General features: G+C 43.1%; 1 protein-coding gene across 1 annotated transcript in view; it reads left to right on the top strand.

The window, feature by feature from the left end:
* LMAN1 (lectin, mannose binding 1) overlaps positions 1 to 18,054 on the top strand; it is a 249,386-nt gene that overhangs the window by 46,430 nt on the left and 184,902 nt on the right. The window contains exons 4-5 of the mRNA XM_085630506.1: positions 12,804 to 12,865; positions 15,077 to 15,176. Of these exons, the coding sequence (XP_085486632.1) occupies positions 12,804 to 12,865; positions 15,077 to 15,176 (162 nt within the window). The remainder of the gene's footprint in view (positions 1 to 12,803; positions 12,866 to 15,076; positions 15,177 to 18,054) is intronic.

Below are 18,054 nucleotides of genomic sequence, written 5' to 3'. Positions count from 1 at the left end.
CATTCTTGATGCTGAGGAATATAAGAACATCTCCGTCAAACAAAGAAGCACTTGCTTCATATAGGACAGTTGTTTGATGGAGATTTACCTCTTTGTAGTCTTGTCTTGTCTTCTCTATAGGAGTATTCATGTTATCAAATATTTCTGGATAAAGACGCACCAGGTATAACCATATTTCCAAAACGCTCTCAAGATCACTGGTGATATTTCCATATCAATCTAGAAAAGCTCCCTCAAGACCTGTATTTCTTTCACAAATCTGAAATTAAATTCAGCATGGGCTAATCAACTTTATCATGACAGCAACACAATTTAAGGGAGTGAACTTCTGAAAGTGGGGCTTCCTCAAACTTGGAAGGCTCTATTTTGTAGGAAGGAGGTTAGCCATTTTAGTGCTGTTCCGCCATGTCGGCCTCTTCCAACCTTTTTTCTAGTACTGGGTGGAAGACAGTGTCAAAATCTGCTCTCAGATCCAGCAGGATCAGGGGTCCTGTCTCACCCCTATCCAGGATAGCTCTGAGCTCTTCCATGACAGTAAGCAGTACTGTTTCTGTGCTCTTACCTAGTCTAAAGTCTGCCTGAGACAGATGTAAGATGGCATTTGTTTGTAGATGTCCGGAGAGGTTTTTATTGACAAACGTTTCTAGAATTTTACTAGTTCCTGGGAGGAGGGAGATAAGGCTGTAGTTTTCACATTTTAGGGGGTCGACCTAAGGCTTCTATAGTAATGGTTTGACATTGGCAGGTTTCCAGGCAGAAGGAACCATTTCTGCTTTGAATGAAACGTTGAACATATCTCTCAGCATAGTTGTTACTACTATTTTTCACTCTCTTCATGGGAGATTTCAACTGCGCAATTGTTGGTAGCACAATTGGCAAGACGTAACTGCTCAATAAACAGCCCCAAGTGTGAGGAGGATATCATTAACCATCTCTAACAAGAAGTCGACCAGCACGTTGCATCTGGATTCTGAGGCAGGGGTCTGATTTGCTTTTTGCGGGTTGCATTAGACTACTCACAAGGTGGGACAATTCTTTGGAGGAATCTGCCCATTGTCAATCTCAATCTCAAAGACAAAGTCGTCGACTCTTTCTAATAGTATAGTGATATGTTTTTACTGCCGCCTTGTAGTTATCTTTGCTAGATACATCGTAGCTTTTTCTCGAGACCCTTTCTACCTTTTTTGGCTCCTTCATCACTTTTACGAGATGCAGTGTGAATCATGGTGCTCTATATGACACTTGGCGTTCTGTTGTGTAAGAGGAGCATTTTATTTTTTTTAGCTTTCATCATCCGTGTTTCAAATTTGCTGTATCTGCTTGCCAAATATCCAACCATTTCAGGTGAGGGAGGGGTAATGTGGTGTGGAATTGATTAAAATATCCACTTGTCCATGGGACAGGTTGCTTCATAAAACAACTTGTCCTGTAACAAAATCCACTTGTCCCTTTTGGTGCCATGTAGTGCGGCAACAAATTATGGCAGCAATCGCATTATATAAGAGCTCTGATAATAGACTCTCTGAATATCCTAGAGCTCATACCATAGTGAGCTTTAAATTCTAGCAATTTCCTTATTTTGCCACATTTCCACAGATCTACTTATTGGGGCTTAAGGTAGCGGTAAGGAATAGTTCCCTATGGTTGAAATGCCCTTTTGAGTCTGTGCAAACCTACTAACGTGCTTGTTTCATGGGTTTTCATCAGCTTGTCTCTAATATTTTCCCATATAGAGAGATGTTGTATGTTTACTCCTGAGAAGGGCAGAAGTAAAACTTCTTCCAGGGTTGGGGGGAATAAGTAGTTGGTGGGAAAGCGAACTTGTTACAGCTCAACAGATTTTCACATGAGGAAATCTACACTTGATTATTTGCCACTGCTAAAATGCAGTTCACAAATATTTTTTTAGGAGTACGAATTCTTGTGAATTTATGGAATCTTCACCACTACAAGGGAATGTACCAGAGGTGCAATATTGTGACTTTCTTTAAGAATTGGGCCCCTATTTAGGTCTGGCATGTAAAAAAAAAAAATTCCTTCTCTCTATCTGCTTGCTGGCTGCACTGTGAGTGACCGCATTCTGCTGTTTCACAAGGAGCATGTTGGCACCCTAATTAGTTTTGTTCAGTGCCAGGAACTACTTTGGTAATGTGTAGTTCTGGAGACCCAAAATATTTTAGCTTTTGCCAATGTTATAATGATGATGGCCCACCAGCTCCTACAACAATAATTATTTTCTACAAAGCCCATATCAAAACAAGACACACATTGACATAATCAAAAGGCCGACCACCAATGTCATACCGGTTAGCTTTGCCAATGCTTGTTTATTTTCATATTTCTTATAATTTTGTTGCAACTGGTTACACTGATTTTCTATAATGAATATTTGTGGGAAATGCTAGCATACATCAACACGTTACTAAATGAGGCTGCAAAGAAATGGTACCTGAAATTTCACAGTGTGTTCCTAGTATATTTTTAACTGCTTCGGTGCTCATGACGAGCCCAGCTCGTCATGAGGCACAGTGGAGCTGTGCTCATGACCTGCTGGGCTCGTCATAACCGTGGCGGCCTGCCCACACGTGGTTGATTCCCCGCCTGTGTGGAAGAATAAATTGGTGGGCAGGGTCGTGACGAGCGGGAGAATTACCCGCGCGTGGAAGGGGTTGATGAACATTTTATGTTAAAAGCTAAGAATCATCAATCTTGATTTTAAGCTTTTGCATATATTTGCATCTAATCAGAGAGCATCCTGGAAGCATAATATGTAGCTTTATATTGTTAAACTTTGCAAACGTGTGTACACATTTTAATACTGGAACCACTGTCAATAGTGCAGAGCTTACCACATTTCCTTAGAGCGCTAACCCTAATAATAAATGCTTTGTATTAATGAGCCACAAATACAAGTTCTAACAGCATTCACATATGGGTACAAATATTACCTTAACTGCAGACAGTGCCCTTTCCTGATCCATAATGTGGTGCTGTAAACGGGAGGCAAAGGGTTTGTGCTGCAGCGGGTTGGGCCTACTTGTCCCAAGGACAAACAAAATAAACATGAAAACTGCTTGTCCTTGACCCCAAACAATATATCCTGGGCATCGTGCTATAGGAGTTCCACACCCTTGGGTAATCATGTTCTCCCACAGTCCTATGTCCATTTTTGACCAGCTGCGTCTAAGTTTTCACTGGTGAGGCGCAGTGAATGTAGTACTTGTACTACACAGTTGGAAGGGGATTAGATCAGACTATAGGATCCCTAGTGGGTGCCCTGTGGTCAGCTCAGGTATGTTGGAGAATATTGAGTCTCTAAGGTGGCCTTGCTTATGAGTAGGGGCTCCGACGTGTAGTGTTAATTGGACTGTTGCTAGGTCCATTATGAAGTTTTTGGATTCTTCACAGTTGGAGTTTTCTAGATGCAAATTTAAATCACCTAGAACAGCGAAGTTACCAGATAATAGGCAGTGTCTGCCACAAAACCAGGAAGGGTCTGTATGAACTGCGTGGCAGGGCCTAGGGGACGGTAAATTAATGAACCTGAGAAGGTAAAGGTCGGTTTATTGATAGTATTGTAAGTAAAGGATAGTTAGTTTAGGGTAATATAAAATACTTTGTGTACGGAAATACCACGTTTTGCATGTTCACCTTCACATTTTTGGATTGATACTGCTGGTTTTTTTACTCTTGAGAATGAACTGAGACCTGCTATCCAGACCTCGGTGCCAGTGCTCTAACCCATTACAAAGTATATGTTGAATTGGCTATCTCCATGTGGCAGAAACTGACTTACTTATAAATCCTTAGCATATGGTACCCTGGTAGGCCTAAAAAACGCTGTTACTAGGCCTGCAGGTGTAGTGACTTGACTAATCTACTCGACCTAACTATAGTGTTCTTGACCATAAACTGGTCTAAAATTGTATGATGCTAGGAAAATATTTTATTTTATGGAGCCGCCTTGTTCTTCATTATAACATATTAGAAGGTGCTCTTATAAAAGAGTTCAGCATTTCCGCTGTACAAAGAAACTTTTTTATTTTATTTAATAGACTAAACGCTTGCTCCATGTATAATAAGAACCGAGCCCACATATAGGGTACACATGACCCCTGACTGGCCTCACTGGCCATTAGACTACTTTCTGCCCTCCTTTTAGAGTAGTGTGAATGGCCCACATGCTAGGGAACCATAGCAGCCTGCTACAGGGCCAGGTTTTACCTTCTCTTCACAGGAAGCCACTCAGGGTGTTAGCCCAAAAGGTGAGCCTCAATCAATCAATCAAGACATTTATAGAGCGCACTACCTACCCGTGGGGTCTCAAGGCGCTGGGGGGGGGGGGGGGGTGCCGCTACTGCTCGAACAGCCAGGTCTTGAGCTTCTTCCTGAAGGAGAGGTGGTCTTGGGTCAGGCGCAGGTCGGCCGGGAGGGAGTTCCAGGTCTTGGCGGCCAGGTAGGAGAAGGACCTTCCTCCTGTAGTGGCTCTGCGGATGCGTGGGACGGCGGCGAGGCCGTGGCTGGCAGATCGGAGGTGGCGTTTGGGAGCGTAGAAGTTGATGCGGTTGTTGAGGTAGCTCGGGCCTTGATCGTGGAGAGCTTTGTGTGCGTGGGTAAGGAGGCGGAAGGTGATTCTCTTGTTGACCGGGAGCCAGTGCAGGTCTCTTAGGTGTCCGGAGATGTGGCTGTGTCGTGGGATGTCGAGGATGAGTCTGGCTGAGGCGTTCTGGATGCGCTGGAGTCTCTTCTGGATCTTGGCGGTGGTTCCGGCGTAGAGTGCGTTGCCGTAGTCCAGTCGGCTGGTGACGAGGGCCTGGGTGACGGTCTTCCTGGTCTCTGTGGGGATCCACCAGAATATCTTCCGAAGCATGCGCAGGATGTTGAAGCACGACGAGGAGACGGCGTTGACTTGCCTGGTCATGGAGAGGGAGGAGTCCAGGATGAAATCCAGGTTGCGTGCGTGGTCCGTTGGTTTGGGTGCGGTGCCCAGGGCGGGGGGCCACCAGGAGTCGTCCCAGGCGGAGGGCGAGGAGCCCAGGATGAGGACCTCCGTCTTATCTGAGTTCAGTTTCAGGCGGCTCGTCGTCATCCACTCGGCTACCTCTCTCATCCCTTCGTGCAGGTTGGCTCTGGCGGCGGCGGGGTCGTTGGTCAGGGAGAGGATCAGCTGGGTGTCGTCGGCGTAGGAGATTATGTTGAGGTTGTGTTGGCGTGCGATGGCCGCGAGGGGGCTCATGTAGACGTTGAAGAGAGTAGGGCTCAGCGAGGATCCTTGAGGGACGCCGCAGATGACTTCGGTGGCCTCTGACTTGTACGGTGGTAGGCGGACTCTTTGTGTTCTTCCGTCGAGGAAGGACACGATCCATTCCAGTGCCTTCTCCTGGATTCCGACGTTGCTGAGGCGCTGCACTAGGGTGCGGTGGCAGACCGTGTCGAAAGCCGCGGAGAGGTCTAGGAGGATGAGGGCCGCTGTTTCTCCGTTGTCCATCAGGGCTCGGATGTCGTCAGTGGCGGCGATGAGGGCGGTCTCGGTGCTGTGGTTGGCACGGAATCCGGACTGCGATGGGTCGAGGGATCCGTTCGTCTCGAGGAAGGCGGCCAGCTGTTTGTTGACGGTCTTTTCGATGACTTTGGCTGGAAACGGGAGTAGAGAGATGGGGCGGTAATTCTTGAGTTCGGTGGGGTCTGCTGTAGGTTTCTTGAGTAGAGCGCTGAGTTTGGCGTGCTTCCAGCTCTCGGGGAAGGTGGCGGTGTCGAATGAGGTGTTGATGATGTCCCGCAGGTGGGGTGCGATGACAGCGTCGGCTTTGTTGAAGACGTGGTGAGGGCAGGGGTCGGTCGGAGATCCGGAGTGGACGGAGTTCATCATGTGGACGGTGTCTTCGGTGTTGACCGGGGTCCAGGCGCGGAGGGTGGTGGTGGGTGGCGTTGCTGCGGTGGTGGCGTGCGTCGGTTGAGTGCTGAAGCTGTTGTGTATGTCCGCGATCTTGTTGTGGAAGTAGGAGGCGAGGGAGTTGCAGAGGTCTTGCGATGGGGTGATGTCGTTGTTTCCGGCGTTGGGGTTGGAGAGCTCTTTCACGATGTTGAAGAGTTCCTTGCAGTTGTGTGCGTTGTTGTCCAGTCGGTTCTTGAATGCAGTTTTCTTGGCGGTGCGGATCAATTGGTGGTGTTTCCGGGTGGCGAGCTTGAGGGTGGTCCTGTTGTCCGGCGTGGGTTCCTTTCTCCAGGCTTTCGAGGGCTCGGCAGTTCTTCTTGGAGCTCTTGAGTTCGTCGGTGAACCATGGGGCTCTCTTATTGCCGGGTCTGCTGGGCGGGGTCCTCAGAGGGGCCAGTTCGTCTGCGCATTTGCTGATCCACTTCGAGAGGTTGTCGGCGGCCTGGCTGGGGTTCGCTGAGCTGGCCGGAGGGTGCTGGCTCAGGGAAGCGGCGAGCTGGTCGGCTGTGATCTTGTTCCAGCTTCTTCGGGCAACCTGTTGCTGGTGGTGGTGGATCGTCGTTCTTCTGAAGGTGAAGTGGATGCATCTGTGGTCCGTCCAGTGGAGTTCTGTGGCGTGGCTGAAGGCGATGTCTTTGCTGGATGAGAAGATGGCGTCGAGTGTGTGTCCGGCGAGGTGGGTGGGGGTGGACACCAGCTGCTTGAGTCCAAGGTTGGCGAGGTTGTCGAGCAGGGTGCTGGTGTTGCAGTCGTTGTTGTTCTCCAGGTGGAAGTTGAAGTCCCCCAGGAGGATGTAGTCAGCGGAGGGGAGGGCGTGCGGGCTGACTAAGTCGGCGATGTCCTCGCTGAAGTGAGTGCGTGGTCCCGGAGGTCGGTAGATCAGGGTGCCTCTGAGGGTGGTCTTCGGGTCGGTGTGGATCTGGAAATGCAGGTGTTCGGCGGAGGGTGGGGTGTTGTCGGTGCTGGTCGTGATGCGGATGGTGTTCTTGTGGATGATGGCGATGCCTCCTCCCACCTGGTTGGCGTTGCGGTCCCTCCGGGTGATCTTGTAGCCTTCTGGGATGGCGATGGCGATGTCGGGCGCTGAGGAGGCGTTCATCCAGGTCTCCGTGATGAAGGCAACGTCAGGGGCTGTGGCGTCTAGGAGGTTTCAGAGTTCGATGGCGTGTCTGTGGACGGAGCGGGTGTTGAGCAGGATGCACTTGAGGTGGTTGCTGCTGGTGTTCGGCTTCGGCTTGGCGAGGCAGGTCTGGATGCAGGTGAACTTGCAGGCGTGGCAGCTGAAGGGTCCGTGGGTGCGTCGTGGGGTGGCTTGGTAGCATCCTGGGAGTCGACCGGTGTTGAGTGCGCTGAGGGTGGCGGCGGTGTACGTCAGGCGGGTTGGCCGGGGTCCTCGTGGGCCAGGGGTCCTGGCACTGGGCGCGGTCCAGGCGCGGACGGGCGTAGACGGGCTTGCCTTTGGCGCGCCTTCGGCGCACAATCGGCGCGCCCGCTGCGCGTGACCGCTGTGCGTTCGCACGGTCGCCATATCTGGCGAAGTGCGCGGGTGGGCGGAGCAGCTGGGAGGCGGGAGCGGGGAGGGAACAGAAGGAAAAAAGGGGCGGGGTCAGCGGTGGTGGCGGGAAGCGGGGAGCGGGGAGGGAAGACGGAGGGCGGCAACAGGCGGGAAAAAGACAGTCAATACGGCGGAAAAAACAACAATGAACACAAATACAATTCTACAGGCAATACGGCGGAAAAAACAACAATGAACACAAATACAATTCTACAGGCAATACGGCGGAAAAACAACAATAAGCACAAATAAGCACAAATACAAGTCTGCACAGAGAACCAGGGGCACAGGGAGAGGAGCGCTGATCACGGACCACGCCGCTCGAAGGAGGGGGCGTGGTCACGAGCCGGCAGTCGGGCAGCGAGGCACAAAGGAAGGGGGGGCACACGCAGCAGCTGGTGGCCGTGCGGCGCGGGGGTGTCCTAAAACTAGGTCACACTCACCTGCGTCGCACGGTCGCCATATATGGCCAAGTGCGCGGGTGGGCGGAGCAGCTGGGAGGCGGGAGCGGGGAGGGAACAGAAGGAAAAAAGGGGCGGGGTCAGCGGTGGTGGCGGGAAGCGGGGAGCGGGGAGGGAAGACGGAGGGCGGCAACAGGCGGGAAAAAGACAGTCAATACGGCCTAAAAGGCAAATCCACCTTTGGTGGGCAAATGGCACCACACTCATGAGGGGCTGCCTTTGTCTGGGTAGATATGCTGGTTGTGGAAACAGAGAGGGGAGACCAGTGCTCAAACCGTTTTTCCCGTGGGCATGTAGTCCACAGGTAGCCACACCTCTAGGGTGGGCTACCAAGCTCCCAACATCTGAGGAAAGATTCAGACAGCTTGAGAGTGGGCAGAGTAGTGCACTCTGGGATTGCTAGATGTCATTTATTTTTTATTTTATTTATTGAGTTTTATATAATTTGAACATGACCCTTTCGGGTATCCGAGCACTGTACAACATGGAGGCAAACAGATAAGCATATACAAATGACCCTTTCGGGAATCCGAGATTTCTACTTCAGGAAGAAAAATACATACACATGCAATACACGTAGCTGGAAAGTCCTCTCCAATAGGGAGGAGATCTAGTAGCCTATTTGCTAGTGACCACATAATCTGCCCAGGGCACTTTCTGGGCACAAATATGATACCCATGGCACCCTGAACCTCCGATCACGCCGGAACTGGAGAAGGGACCGAAGAAGGACTGAACTGCTGACACCTGGACTTGGCACCTGCCGCACCTTGGGCTAGCTAAGAGAGGACCGTCCCTGTGGCTCCTAGCTTGGGGAATAGTAGTTCCCAAGCCTCAGACAAAAGAAGTGACTCGAAGGGTCAGTCGGCTGACCCCCTGAAACCTGCACCAGGGCCAACAAGGCAGAAGTAGCCCAACTTCAGAAGAATCCCCACTGACTGCAGTTGGGGGCCCGACAAACTAATCTTCGATGGGCACAAGTTGTACCCGAGTCAGTCGGACCTCGGACTGTTGCCTGAGTCCAGATTGGTCACCCAAGAGGGACACGAGCCTCCACCAAAGGATATCGTTGGGACCGCTGTGGACGGAGAACAGTAACCCAGCTACAGCTGGCCTACAACTGTCTCAAAGAGTGCTTCGAGGGACACTGATCTCAGTGGCCAAAGTCGCCCCACCTGATCTGTGGACTGAGGAGTAAACTAAAATCCCAGTCGACCACACAGCACCCAGAGCATCCTTGAGCTTCTTCCAGCTCCTGTATCTGCAGCATCAGGACTACTCCATTGAAGTCTATGGCAGTCGTGCTGTAAAGTTTGGAACTAGAAAACACTTTGGTGGCCACGTAACTGTCCAAATACTCCTTATTGGCACGGCAGACCTTCTCCCTGTCAGATTTGGTCGCCCAAGTCGGGCCGGAGAAGTCAAACTCAACTCTTATAAGCTTTTCAAAAAGTTCACAAACTTTACAGCTACCAATGCTTTTTTGCGGTTAAACTAAGATTTACGTTTTCTGTAAAAATCTGCATCTCCGTAACCCTTCAGTGGATTCTACTCACTTTGGGCTCTAAAAATGCATAAAAATATTATCTATTTGTATATATTGGTGTCTGATTTCTTTTGTGTTGTGTGGCTTTATTTCATTGTTTGGTACTGTTAAATGCTTTACACTAGTTCCTTTATTGATGCCTTGCTGCTCACAGCCATAGCTACCCAGAGTTGAGCTTAAGGTTTTACAAATGAGACTGACAGGACCCAAGACAGTTTTTGCGAGGGTATTACATAGTAAACCCGCACTGCCATACCATATAATTCACCCAAATCCTGACACTTTGTATAAGCATTTGTCAACTGCGAAATTACTGTCTTGATTTGCTTGAATTATTATCTTTCTATTATTACAAATGTTTAAAATAATCAAAATGACACTTGTGTGCAATAAACCTACTATTTTGTCATCTAAGAATCATCGACATCTTTGACTTTAGCAAGTCTGCAGCAACAAAACCTACTCAAAAAGAAACGCAGTCTGGGAGCATATTGCCATCATTTCCATATACCCAGTAAACATGTGGGCATGGAGTCCAAATTCAAGTATGAGAACTCAACACATTTTAAAAGAAAGATATTCTCTAGATAATTGTACTGTAACTGAAACTATCCAACTTGATATACCCGATAAAGCTTCAAGAAACATATATCCAATTACACACGCACAGGAACTTTATTGTTTTGGCTTGAAAATGTTGCAAACAGTGTATTTAATTTCCTTTTACTTGATATATTTGTATTTATAAAATGTCCGGCAGTAATCCATCCTGATGTTAATGATCTCACCAAAAATCCCTATGTGGAAAAGCGGAGTTGAGTGCAGCTTACAGAGCATCCGTAGGTCTTCCTATTATTTGGGGAAAGTGCTCTCCAATCCAACAACGCTCTTTAACATTTAAAGGAGTGATTCCTGACACAAAGCGAGGGACTGTTTATCTCTCTAAAGAGATATATTTTTTATTTTACATTTTCCTGGTACCTTATGCTTGATTATTCAAACTACTCAGAGAGGAGTACCCACTAACAGTGAACTTGTGCATTAAATTGTCAGTATGGTCGTTGAGTTGTTAAAAAAATTAGAAGAATGTGTTTTGTATTGCAGTTTCCTTTTCCGAGAAGTGCATCTCTGCAAAGTTGGGCAGCTCAGAGCATGCAAGTTGGCTCTGTGTCTGTTGTGCCAGTTATCTGATTCAGATTAGTTCTTGTACAAGCCATTATTACAGCCGGAGTATACTACTTGAGAAAACAAGAAATATGATATTCGTATATAATTATCTGATTAGAGAGGTAAAGTCCAGAGAATTTGATACGAATGAGACAATCCTCCATACCTGCACAGATTTTTTGGTGACCAGACAGTGATAACGTTATAAGGTGCTTATTAGGAAGCTGATGGGCACTCAGAAGATTAAGATTTATTAAGAAGGATTAGATTCCCTTTTTGAAGACCGAAGAGTGTAAAATTGGTCATTGTTACAACAGAATAAAAAGTTAAATGTCTCAATTTCACTTCGAGGTTTCCGGTTAAATGGTTAATAGGGAACTTTTTATTTCTGTTATTTGGTGGAAGGATTTTCTGTATGAATTTCCATTACTTCATCCCATTAATAAAGCTACTCAGAAATCCAACTATGTGGACTTCTTGATGACTCTGATTGTTACAGACTAAGCTGAACAGATAGTGTACCAGATATGTATACTCCAAATGGTTATCACCATGCATCATATTTATTGAACCGATTCTCACACAGATGGGTGAAAGTGAGTCATCCCACCTTAGTATAGTTGAGTTTAACCAGTTGTCTCTTGGGATACACTAATGTGGAGATTATGCTCACCCTCAGGCATTTATGGAAATTCGAAGGATACTACAATGCCGTCAACAAGTGTTGGTCCTTACTTCAAACATAATATATTGCATTTGAATTGAATTGATGAAGCAGGATCTATTCCAGCCTATGTAATTCATTCAAAATCTGTTGTACTGTGTGTTGTCTTGTTAGTGTATTTGCCTTTCTAATAAGGATTCCAGTCATTCATGAGTTCCTGGACAGTTTTGAAACCAGTGTGGTTTTCACCAAAATAAATGGTCTTTTATATGAGCTGTTACATAAGTGTAACTAATATGCATGATTGGGTTGTGCTAGTTTAGGCGCCATCAGTCACCCAGCAGAATGAAAGAGATGAATGCATTTTTATAGACCATTTATGATTTTTCTCAGTGATATGTATTGGTGTTTTAATAGCACAAACTTTGTTGTAGAGCAACACAGTGGTGTATGCATTCATTAATATAATTCCAGGTGAACAAATAAGTTCTTTTCAAATCATGTCCAAAGGGAGGTTCAAGAGGTTTTTATTATAGGATGACAACATCGATTTTGAAGAGATGGATTTTGAGCTTCTTTCCTTAGTGGAAAGAGGGTGGTGAAGTTTTATCTCTAGGGGCCTGTTATTCCAGATCCAAGGTACATAGTAGTTTGAGATGGATTTTTTTCTGCACTTGCAACGTTTGCATCTTAGTTTGCAATCTGGGTGTTGTAAGGTTTTTTTGTGTTGCACTGATTTTGGGTGTACACAAGTAGGATTACCTAAAAAGTGATTTTGGATTGTAGCGTTAATTAGGTAGTCGGTGTTTAATTTCTGTAAATCAACGTCCCCAATTTAACTTATTAATATTGGGTATTTACATTTGTGCTTGGGATTAATGATTATCGAGACTCTAGGCAGATTTTTGTTCTTGTGTATAATCATTCCGTTATCAACCTTTTTTAAAGCATACATTTATGGAGGGGACTGTCTATGTTGAAAGGTTTATTATTTTAGATTTGGGAAACCTGTGGCTCAATCAACAAATAGAAAATCAAGTCCTCTTAATCCTCAGTGGATTTGCAGGGCAGGTGGATGACTATGAATCCATTGACTTTGCAAGCACTACTGCTTGGAATCTAATGCAAGCTATGATTCTTTGATGGAGAAGATATTGCTCTAATAGTGAATTTGCTGCTTTCCATTTTATCTGGAGCTTTTGTTCCACTGAGTACTCTGTTCAAATGCATATTCTTTGTGGGTACTTGTAACCACACCACATTAGGTCAAGAGCAGATTTAGAAATATTTTCTTTGCTCATGCTGTCTTATTTATTTGACATGACCTCAAATCCCTTTACCTGAATATTATTTTTCTGATTGACTACATGTTTAATTCAAGTATTTCCTCATTTGTTGCTAAACCACTCTGGCTAGTTTCATCACCTAATTCAAGCCTATGACTAAATAGTTTTCTTTGTGTGTTTTATCTTCAGAAAAACAACCCAGCAATAGTGGTTGTAGGCAACAATGGAAAACTTGTCTATGATCATCAAAAGTGAGTATTTGAATTTGTATTTCTTAAAATATTGTGCATCTTGACTAACAATTTTTCCCTTCAAAATAAGCATTTTGACTAAAAAATGTACATTGTAAAGATAGATTTCTATTCATTGTAGAAGTATGTTTGAATTTGAACTGGAAAGTCTTTGAAAAAAGATCTTCAGTACCAGAACACAGTTGTGCGCCCTATTGCTGGGGAAAATTTAGCTTCCAGAATGTATTTATGTCCTCTGTGAACATCTGGAATAGTCAACTAAGTGCAGACAATACAAAAAAAACACCACACAGTAATTCATCCATATAATATTTACTAAAAAAAAATCAATGTTCCTACCTAAATATTCTGTGCACTATTATTTGCATGAAAATGTCATGTGCTTTGTTACTTATCTTTACCTCTATTGTTATTCCTCTTAGGGGTTTTATTCCAACTATAAATGTTTCAAATGTAATTAGATTCAATGTTCTATAAGTACACTTGGGTCTGCATATAATGCGATGTATGGCATGCAAATAATCTGCTATCTTGTATACTTGGACATCTGGTATATTGATTATTTTCTCTGGATTTGATGCATTAGACCATCTTATCTTGTTAAACGTACTGCCAGGGCAGGTGTCAATGCTCCCTGCTGAGTTGTGAGTTTAATTTTTCTTTTTGGCAGACCGCAGGTCATTTAGATCTGTTACCAATCTATTTAGTTGAAGAAAACTGTTTAACAGTTGTGTAAAGTTTCTGAATAATTTCTTCAAAATTTGCAGACATCTACATCAGAATTACGTAGGTGACAAGCATATTCTATTTCATTTTGTGAGGAGGTTTGAGCAGCATAGAGTTCTAAGTTGAATTAGTACACAATTATGTATTCTACTGGTTTCCGGTCTGAGGAAATATGAACAAGTCTCGCAGAAATCTAGATTGTTCAAAAATGGGGCTCCACTATCATTGGTTATGATTATTACCTGATTCATTCTTGTTTCTACACCACCATCAATGACAAAGAAGAAATGGAGGGTTAAGACCCACTAGTACAGGTCTACTAATTCCTTCCCAGTTTGCCTTGCTCTAATGGGTAGCCAATGTTTTCTAACTTGGTGACTGAACAATAGATCACCCTTTGGTAGGAGCAATTTAGGTACACCATAACACTTTGCTGCTTTTTATATTATTTTATCTAACAGTCATAAGACTTGCAGAAACCACAATGAATAACTCCTGGAGATGTAGCTACATAGTACAAGCTATGTAACTGAAATCAAACCAAAATGTTTTTATCCATTAGTTGACACTGCTACATATTAAGAGCACTGTTAGCACTAGTGGGTTTTTTGCAGGTAAAATATGCTTGAACCTGCCTTTGTTAATCCAAACTATATTTTCTATCTCCATTTTTGAAACGCAAGTGCTAAGTGTGAACGAGAAATATCCCTGAATTTCTTTCTTGCTGGGAAGGGAGTGGGAATGCCTTCCACAGAGTTGGGGAGTAGAACAAACCTGTCGCTGTAGGCTTACCACTCAAAGTCCTTCCACTTCCTGACTTTCTTATGAAGCCTTTACAGTTTCCTGTTCTTTTGTGAAGCAGGTGTCTTCACTTCATCTCTGGCTAGCTAAAATGTAAAGCCTTTGTGGCTCCTGAATGCCACTGTTCCATGCTGGCTTACCCTAGTGAGAGAACCTCCACTAAGGTTTGCTCTGCTGGACTTTGTTCTTTGTCTTACTGCTCACAGGCTGGCTTCTCTTCATACAAGTGGCAATACGCTGTCCTTTTATTACTGACATGTTCTCAATAGTGCTATAAATATGCAGAAGTGAAGGGGTCATTGTATATGTTTGACACACATTACTTGTTCACTCTCTTGAATTATATAACATCCCGATTGATGAGCCTTGTTTTGGTTTTCTTGGCGGTTGCACTTATCATTTAGTGCTATGCCATTACTCCCTTATCCACTCATGCATTAAATGAAAGCTAACTTTTAGGAGAGGGTAAATGCTCTGAGCAATAATTGCTATATTTTTTGCTGAATTAGATGGTGGTGGAATGCTCTTATCTGATTTTGTAACATATCAGGAGTAAACTATGTGTGAACATTTGTTTTCACAGAATACTGAACATCTAATTGTGTTTATTTCACAGTCTGTTTCTGTTTTTTTTGTACGTATTAGAGGTATGTGAGATTGAAAATTGTACTTTGTGTCTTTTAGTGATGGTGCCACCCAAGCTCTGGCATCCTGCCAAAGGGATTTTCGTAACAAGCCTTATCCAGTCCGAGCCAAAATTACATATTACAAAAGAACTCTCACTGTAAGTGTGCATGCTTATTCTTAACCCAGTGAAATGTTATACTTTAAAATTAGAGGCGTGTTAAATGCAGGACTACTCTTTCACTCATGTTCTCAGTTGGAGTTTGCATCCTAGTTTTTGGGTAACAAAAGGACTGCCACTGTTACTGTACCTAATAAATATCAATGGACATGTAATTAAAATTAGGCATCCAGTCACTAACATTTTCCAAGCTTCCTAAACATTACACATTCACACATAATTCATTAATCTTTTGTGTGAACAGCCATAATCATTTTCCAACTGAACGGCACGGTAACCTGATAAAGTATTCACATTTTTCAAATTGCCTTCATTAGACTCTATGACAATTCTTTCCTTGTCAGGGCGTATTTCATTTTTAATTTTGCAGTTTTATCTTCCTTTTCTATGTAGTTTGTGACCACATTTCTATAATGTAGATGCTTTTGTTTAAAGGTACAAATAAAGTGCATTGATTTACATTTGTTGGACTTTCAGTAACTATCTATTAAAAGGCATGTTCACAGTAACTATAGGTGTATCTGGTACACTTTTCCAAAGTTAATATAACATTTTATTCAGTTTGTAAATATTTAAAATTATTACAACATTACTAAACCATGTTCCCTATTTTAAATGATAGATTTTCAGGATTTCATCTTTCAAATCTAAATAAAGGGATTATTGGACATATTTGATATTTTTTCCAAATTTATGATGGCCTGTACAGGACAAACATATTGTGAAGTAACAGAAACTTTATTACCATGTTGACGTTTTACCCTAATACTGTGTTCCTCTGTCACTATCCTCATCCATCAGCTCTTAATGAAAAGCCGACTTAAACCTATTAATTTTCAAGAATCTCCTGTATGTCACATATTCAGTTACTGCCCTTAGGTTGAAATTCAGCAGCTCAGAGCTTGGGACGCCAAGGAATCCGCCTCTGTTATTTTACCATGTTGGCAATCATTGGTGGGTCAGGGTTGTATGACAATAAAATTGAAGCAAAAAATTTCGGATATATCACCAAATAATATAGAGGACACAAATACTGACTTTGTGTTCTTTGTATGTAAAAGACAAAATAGTGACTGCAAAAATATAGAAAACCAAAATATAGTTACAAAATTAGTATATTTCAAATTTTTAATATTAACTTTCAAAAATATATTCAATTGGAATATTACTTAGAAACTTTAAATAAAATCATATACTCTGAAATAAATGTAAAACAATAATATCTGTGAAATATAAATACGTTTTAAATAAACATGAATAAAATACATACTAAAAATAATTCCCAATTAAAAAAATAATCAAATCCTAAAACATGCTTAAAAGTACTAAAATCAACAAATGTATAGGAATAGTCCTTAAAAATATAAATACATAATTATTAATAAATCAAAATAACGTAAAAAATTAAATGACAAAAATGTACTCTTTAAAAATTAAAAAATTAACCCTTGTAGGTTGGACTGTGTAGGGTTCAGACTTCCCATTCCAACTCAAGCAACATTAGGGAAAGTGTCATACTATGGAGTGATCAGATTTACTATACCCACTCCAATTTGTTCAACAGCAGGGAAAGTGTTGGACTTTGGAATGGTCAGACCTACTAATCCCACTGTAACCTGCGCAACATAAAGGAAAGTGTTTTTGAAAGCTTAATTTTACTATTCCGATCTTCCCACCCCAAAATGTTTAAAAGTATATGCACCAAAACTTAGCATAACATTAATTTAAACAAATGTATATAAGTGTGTGTGTCTGTGTCTGTGTGTGTGTGTGTGTGTGTGTGTGTGTGTGTGTGTGTGTGTGTGTGTATATATATATATACTTAAATATTTACTAATTAAAAATAAATATTATAAAAACTTGGAATGATTTCACAACCTATCTTCCCAACTATCGAACAAAGTTAAATTAAGTAATACTTGGAAAAAAGTTCACAGTACACATACATTGTTCAGAGAAAACAAAAATTGATAATCCATAATCTAATTTATATAATTAAAAATCAAATGAACACACTTATAATAAACAAGACTTATAATTCACATAAATATTAAACAAACCCACCGTATTCCTGTACAAACCCATCGCCCTAAGTGCGTCGGGTATGCCTAGACGTAGGACCCGGGCTCACTGTGCCACTGGGATCGCCCTAAGTGCGCCAGGTATACCTAGACGTAGGTCCCGGGCTCAGTGTACCACTGGAATCTCGCCCTAAGTGCGCCGGGTATGCCTAGACGTAGGTCCCGGGATCGCTGTGCCACTGGAATCAAGCTATTCAAAAAATCGCCCTAAGTGCGCCGGGTATACCTAGACGTAGGTCCCGGGCTCACTGTGCCACTGGAATCAAGCTATCCTAAAAACATATGGCCAGGTCTAAACTGGGGTGGCATGGTGAGCAAAAGAATGTTGGATTTAACTCAGATCTCTTGACTGGGGGAGAATGTTTTGATTTGTTCTGCATTCCGTCCATCAATTGAGTGTCTTTTGCTTTCTCACCCCATCAACCCACCAATAAAGAAATTCAAATTAAATTAAAGAAATTCTTTAAATATATCACCAAGTCTAAAATAAACTATCCTAAAAACATACACTTAACATTTAAATAATAATAATCTACAAACTGTAAAATGAAAAAACTACTAAAACACAACAAAATAATTAAAATATATTATGTACACATATATAAAAAAATGTAAAGTACCCCCAAAAATATTATTGCCTTCTATTTTATGTCCCACAATATTTTGAACATTACAATATTTTTGGACACAATATTCGTACCCCACTTTCTTTTTGATTCAATATTATGGTAGAACACAGGGGGTCAGGTTTGACTGAATGTTTATTTCTTCGCACT

The sequence above is a fragment of the Triturus cristatus genome, chromosome 2_1 (assembly GCF_964204655.1).
Source record: "Triturus cristatus chromosome 2_1, aTriCri1.1, whole genome shotgun sequence".
NCBI lineage: Eukaryota > Metazoa > Chordata > Amphibia > Caudata > Salamandridae > Triturus > Triturus cristatus.
This window is presented reverse-complemented; position numbering and strand designations above follow the sequence as displayed.